This window comes from Aplysia californica, unplaced genomic scaffold (genome assembly GCF_000002075.1).
Source record: "Aplysia californica isolate F4 #8 unplaced genomic scaffold, AplCal3.0 scaffold00389, whole genome shotgun sequence".
Classification (NCBI taxonomy): domain Eukaryota; kingdom Metazoa; phylum Mollusca; class Gastropoda; order Aplysiida; family Aplysiidae; genus Aplysia; species Aplysia californica.
In genome coordinates, this window is record NW_004797659.1 from 122,186 (window position 1) to 128,142 (window position 5,957).

Here is a 5,957-nt window from a genome sequence, read left to right on the forward strand (position 1 = left end):
CCTGTTGTGACAATATTCTCTAATGCTTCTTTCCGCATTGTGTGTCCGAAGAAATTTGCCTGTCGTTTTCTTATATTCGTGATAAGTTGTTTTCTATAATTTGCTTCAACCAGGACTTCTTCATTTGTTTTTCTCTCTAAGTAGCTACTGACATCATAACAATTAAGAACGGCAAGACGATATCTTGCTCAGGAGCTTGATGTCTCAAATGACCTGGGTTAAGGTTATTGGGTAGATACTACCATCAGAACAATCAAGAACAGAATGAACCCAGGACAGTCCCATGGCATTACTGAGTTCATATTTTGATGGGGCTCTTTTGAGTGAGTTCAGTGCAGGGCTAGAAAAATGTGTTCTCAACAAACTGTGGTCTATAGGCAAATTAACTCTCTAAGAAAAAAAATCCTCTTACTGACTTTGATTTGCAGTCACTGGGTCTAATCTGTCTCCGTGGTTTTATGCACCCCGCATAATTTAGCAATATTTGATCATTTTTTGAATAATTTCTGCTTATTTTCCTTTATCATTCTTTGTTAAAATAAACGAAATCGCATAATTTCCCATTTTTGGGCACAGTTTGAATAATTTCTGAATTTTTTTTGCATAAAACCACGGGGACAGTCTAATAGACGCTGAACATTACTGCTATGCCAATCCCATTCTCCTTTTGATTTCACTGTTTCCTTACCCACAATGATAAACTTGCCATCTAGCGAGCTGCCGGCAGAAGACTCGATACGATCAGGGAGAGTGACTGACCACAGCTCTTGACCAGTGTCCAGGTCTATGGCAGAGAACTGACCGGAGTGGGAGCCAATCAAAGCCAGAGCGCAGTGACTGTAAAGTGAGAAAACGAACGTCAAAGAAAAAGGCTACTTAAAATTTTAGCGATAAATCATGATTTTTTTTCTTTTAATTAAAAAAATTAATCAAGACAAACAAACAGTATATTTTAAAAGACCTACTAATTTGTGACAAATCAAAGCGTGATGTAATAGTTTTGTATTGATTACAACCTTGGGCTCACACAACTTCCCAATAAATCTTTTGGCTGGCCTTTTATTCCAATACAGTTTCTCAGTCATCACAGGGACCTGCATTGTGACAGCCGGTCAGGCTCTTTAACCCTTCCAGCCCCAAGCGCACATATTTTCAGCAGCGCTTGTACCTCCCTCCGTCCCAAGAGTGTATATTCTCAGTTTCGGGGAGTACCGAATTCGCGCACTTTTCGAAATTTTTATTGCGAACTTGATTAAACTTTAATTTTCTTATTATTTGTTCATTTATCTGAAAAAATTGGTATATGTTTTTTATCAAAGCTACATTACATTCTCACTTTTGAGAAATAATGCCTCTTTTTCTGAAATACTGCTGTATTGGCTGGGACTGGGGTTAGGGAGCGCACAAAAATGGCTGGGGCTGTAAGGGTTAACAATAGTTCAGTCTCTTTTCTACCTTAAGGAGAAAAAAAAAAAATGAGTACAGCTATGTTATTACCTCATTGACTGACTTTCAAGTTCAAAACCTCCTTGTCCAAACTTTTCAGAGTGATTTTCAGACTTTTAAGCCTCTAAATTTCCAGTGTAGTAATATATAATAGTAGTATCACTACAAAACTTTGCAAAAGACGTTTGACCTTCTTTATTGGCACAGGCCTTTACTGCTCCCTTCTTCATTCACACGATGCTGACATTTTTGCTTTTACTTTTACCTAAAAAAATTTGAAGGAGTTAGTTCATAGGGGTGGGGGGGAGGTGGGGAAGAGGAGTGTGGTGAGGGTTAAGTGCCTAATTAGGAACAAAATTAGAAAGTGGCATCATCGGAATCCTCAGCTCGTAATTTACTAGAGGCAAAGAAGGGAAACATAGAAAGGAACACAATTATAGAATCTTTTGACACCCGACTACACTTGTACTGAGCTTCAGTTAGGTTGATCATCTTCTTCTTCTTCTTTACAGCCCAACATTTAAGTTGAACTTTGGATGCCCTGATTATTTATTTAAAAAAAAAAAAAAAAAATTAAAACAAATTTTTTTTTTTTACTCCCCCAACGACACCAACTCCTTCAACTCATCTGTAGTCAACTGTATTACCTTCTTTTAGCTCTACAACTGAGTCAGCTTATTTTTCTCTACATTTGCCTTGAGATCATTACAACGGTACTTTTTTCCTCCCCTTACAACTTATGCCTTCAATTGCTCAGCTACATCCTATAATTTTTCAAGCACTACCCCATGTGTATACAATACTGTAACAATGTATTGTGTAAAAGGATTCTTAACTTACTCAAATACCACCAGGAGAGGTGAGGCATCCACACACTTTTTGGTGTCAAATTTCCACTTTAAGCTTGCTCGAAAGGTTTCTTTATCTTCCGCATCCCCATTAGCTCTTTGATCTACACTCAAGGAATTATGGGTAGTATGATGAGACGCTGCACAAGCCCGTAGCAAATCAGGCTCGTGTACAGACGACGAGTCACATGGTACAGAAGTCATTGAGCTAGAGCGTGGGTCTGGATGATTCGATATCAACACAGATTTGTTTCCTCGAGAAACTGTCTTCACTGGTTTGCTCTGATTTGAAGCAAGTCCCAAGCCTTTTTCAGCAGTAAGACCATTCCGCTTGCATTCTTCAGGTGAGTTGGAAGAGGTTTCCCGGAAAACATGGCTGTTATCGACATCCACAGACTTGCGATTAACATCCAAAGACTCCGATATCTGTAGCCTAACTTTTTTCCTCTCTGGCTTGAGTGAGATACCGCTATCGTAAGCACTGGCTTCTTTTTCTGTCCCTAAATCACAAAATTCAACCGACCCAGAGGAGTGGATTTGACCGACAATTTTCCTGGAAGAATGACGCACCAAGGACTGGAGCTCTTCTACAAAGGCACCAAATCTTTTATTGAGCAGAAGGTCAAACCAATCGGCGGTCAGGTCCGAGAACAGCAGCTCCAGGGTGTTGACCAGACGTGTGACAGCCAAAGAATCTCCGCCCAGGTTTATAAATGTGTCACTTGTTCGGATATCTTTAACTTGCTTGGGAAGGTGAGACTGAAAGTGGATGGACAAAAAACCCCCACCAGTAATCAGATGACAAAACTGAAAACCACATTGTTAAAGAGATATAAAAGATAATAATATAACTTTATCATAAACGCTGATGAAAAATTGAAAGAGCAAACTAATTTTCATAGCACAGACTAGTCTAGAAGATGACAACAAAAACCATAACCATCCATGAGATAGAAAAAAACATAAATAATGCTTTATCATAGAGGTATTTAGGAAGACAGCTGAAAATTAATAAGATTAGCTAAAATAAGCAAACACTTTGGCTACAAACATGATTGTAAAAAATACAATCTCTAAAAAAATTCATATTGTTGCAAGAAAAATGGTCAATGTCATGAAGAAAAGGAATAACTCCAAATATTTTAAATGATCTGGTTAATCAAGGTTAGGTTTTGTATGGTACAAGTTTTACAGCCCTTGCAACTCAATTTGATCACATAAGTACCGAAGATTAACGATCTTACTAGAGGGTAAAACACAAAGAAAAGAAGGAAGACAGGTAATGGTGATACATCTTTGACAGGAAAGAAAGAACACAAACCACATCAAAGTTTCCACCAACCACAGTAATTCAGGGTAAAATAAAAAGGGAATTATAAAGTATATTCTCTTGTAACTACAACGATATACGCCTTTTTCATTATCAGTGTACAGAAAGTGAAAGCATGACTTTTTCTTTTAAGTTTCAGATACTCACAGCCCACAATGTCCTGGACCACGTCAGCGGGTCCTCCCACACAGACGCCGTGTCCACTGATAACTGACCCCCGGCCATGGACATCAGAGCTTTTTTGTCCAGTTTGCCTGTCAATGTTCACAGTTTTAGTTTTAGTAAGAGTTTTACAGCACTTGTAACACAAATAGGTCAAATAAGTGCAGAAGATGAGACGTTTTATTAGGGAATACCATACCAAAAAAAAAGAAGAGAGATACGGATGATAGATATTTGAATAGGAGAGTAGGAACAAATCGCATCACTGCATCCGCCAACTGCATAAACATCAGTTTTATGATAATGATAATAATGATATCTGAATAATAATAAAAACAGAAATTATATTAGCAGGGTAGAAGTCCAAGAAATTGTCATATAAATATTTTTGAAACAGTTTTATTTTCATTTTTTTTCTGAAATGTTTTTTAAAAACATTATTTTCTCTGGAATGGCATTCCACAAAAGTTTATCTGACACCGCCTCCACCCCTTCTATCCTAGAACCACCTAGTTTGAAATAATGTCTATTCAAGGTAGAGTTGATATCTATACAGTTCTGACCCAAGTTTGACCCCTCGCCTTTCCTTTTTCTATTTTTCCCCAGTAGATAGATACCAACAACATAATAGGAGAAAAATGCTGCAAATTCATTCCCCTAGACACAACTCAAAGCTAGCTTCTGCCCTGTATCCTAACTAAAGTAACCAGTAATTTAAACACTTTTTATGAGGGCTTAGATCCTCAAATGTCTCTCTCGCCAGCTGAGTGAGGAAGAAGATAGAGAGGCAGAGGCCAGTACTGCTGTGGAGAGGATGATGCTTTTGGGAATACAAAAAGGAAGCAGAAAATCTGGCATCCTAGCTGGAAAGAACAGAAGAACGTTCAACCAGATGTGCACTGGCACAATCAGTGGAAGGACCCTCGGCAACATTTTGGAGAGAGCAGAGAGCATTCAATGGACATGTCCGGAGTGCAGGGATGTTGCTTCCTGAAACAATGAACAAAGAATATGAGGGCTAAATGTATATATATAAATACCAAAAAATCCGACATTGTGACCAACTGAATAAACAATGTCTCACCATGAGCAGTTACAGGAAATGAAAAAGTCGTCCACACAAACTGATCTGGTCGGTAACAGGCTGGCAATGATTCTCCGAGGTGTTTCACTAAAATGTTTTCCAACTTGTGCCATGAGTTGGTACTTTTGCTGCCACTTGAAGGTTCATCCATCTGGGAAGTGCTGCTTATTTCATCTCCTATTTGCTTCTCATATAACGTATCCAAAACTATGAAAACTTTCAGTTTGTCCTCAGCAGCAATGGCTGTGCAGTCAAGAACCCAAGGAAGTTCTTTGCACACCTGGATAGATCAAAACAGGAAAATTTTATTTTATTCTTTTCTAAAGGGAAATGTAATTTGCAATAATCTGTTCAGTAAAAGGCATGGAGTAACAGCCAACATAGTGAGACACCCACAAGAGAACAGAAAATGAATATGAGATAACAAGATCAGATCATGTTAAGGACTGTTTTGGAAAATTTTATCTATTCGAAAGTAGCCCTTTAATATTTTCCTTCTAGTTGTTCGTATGCACATTTACTAGAAGTTTTGATTGGACACCAGGGAGTAAAAATATATTCTCAAGACATAGTGCGACTTTTTGGAAAATGGCTGGTTTGATTCATAGTGAATCCTTTTCAATTACCCTATCTGCTGTGTCGCGTAGAAACAGCAACGAGCATGCAACTTTGCAACAACTTTATCCAGAGGAGAAATCTTCATACAGTCAGCAGTTATGTCACTAAAAATACGTAATACCAATCTACAATGTACTGGACAACCACTTACTTTACAGTACATGTATACATGTTATATCAATAAGTCCGAACTCCCTTTAGCTGTTTTCACTTTGATTCATCCAGCCAGGACATACCTGAGCAAGCACATCCAGATTCATTCTTTTTCCCTGCCGCTTAATCTGGTCATCACTGCGTCCCAAACAAACAATGCTTCCATCAGGCAAAAGCCGTCCATGGTCCCCTGTCTTCCTCCACACAATCTTTCCAGGTTCATGTTCCCTCGGAGTGATCTCATCGTCGACAAAACACACTCGTTCACCACTGCCTGATAGAAAACAAGAAAACACAAACTTGGGGGGGGGGGGTG

General features: G+C 38.6%; 1 protein-coding gene across 1 annotated transcript in view; it reads right to left on the reverse strand.

The window, feature by feature from the left end:
- The window catches only part of LOC101846669 (beta-alanine-activating enzyme), a 19,298-nt gene that overhangs the window by 5,185 nt on the left and 8,156 nt on the right, over window positions 1–5,957 (reverse strand). The window contains exons 8-12 of the mRNA XM_005103764.3: window positions 5,725–5,915; window positions 4,871–5,150; window positions 3,772–3,878; window positions 2,287–3,053; window positions 689–837 (exon numbers count right to left, since the gene is read on the reverse strand). Coding sequence (XP_005103821.1) covers window positions 689–837; window positions 2,287–3,053; window positions 3,772–3,878; window positions 4,871–5,150; window positions 5,725–5,915 — 1,494 coding nt within the window. The remainder of the gene's footprint in view (window positions 1–688; window positions 838–2,286; window positions 3,054–3,771; window positions 3,879–4,870; window positions 5,151–5,724; window positions 5,916–5,957) is intronic.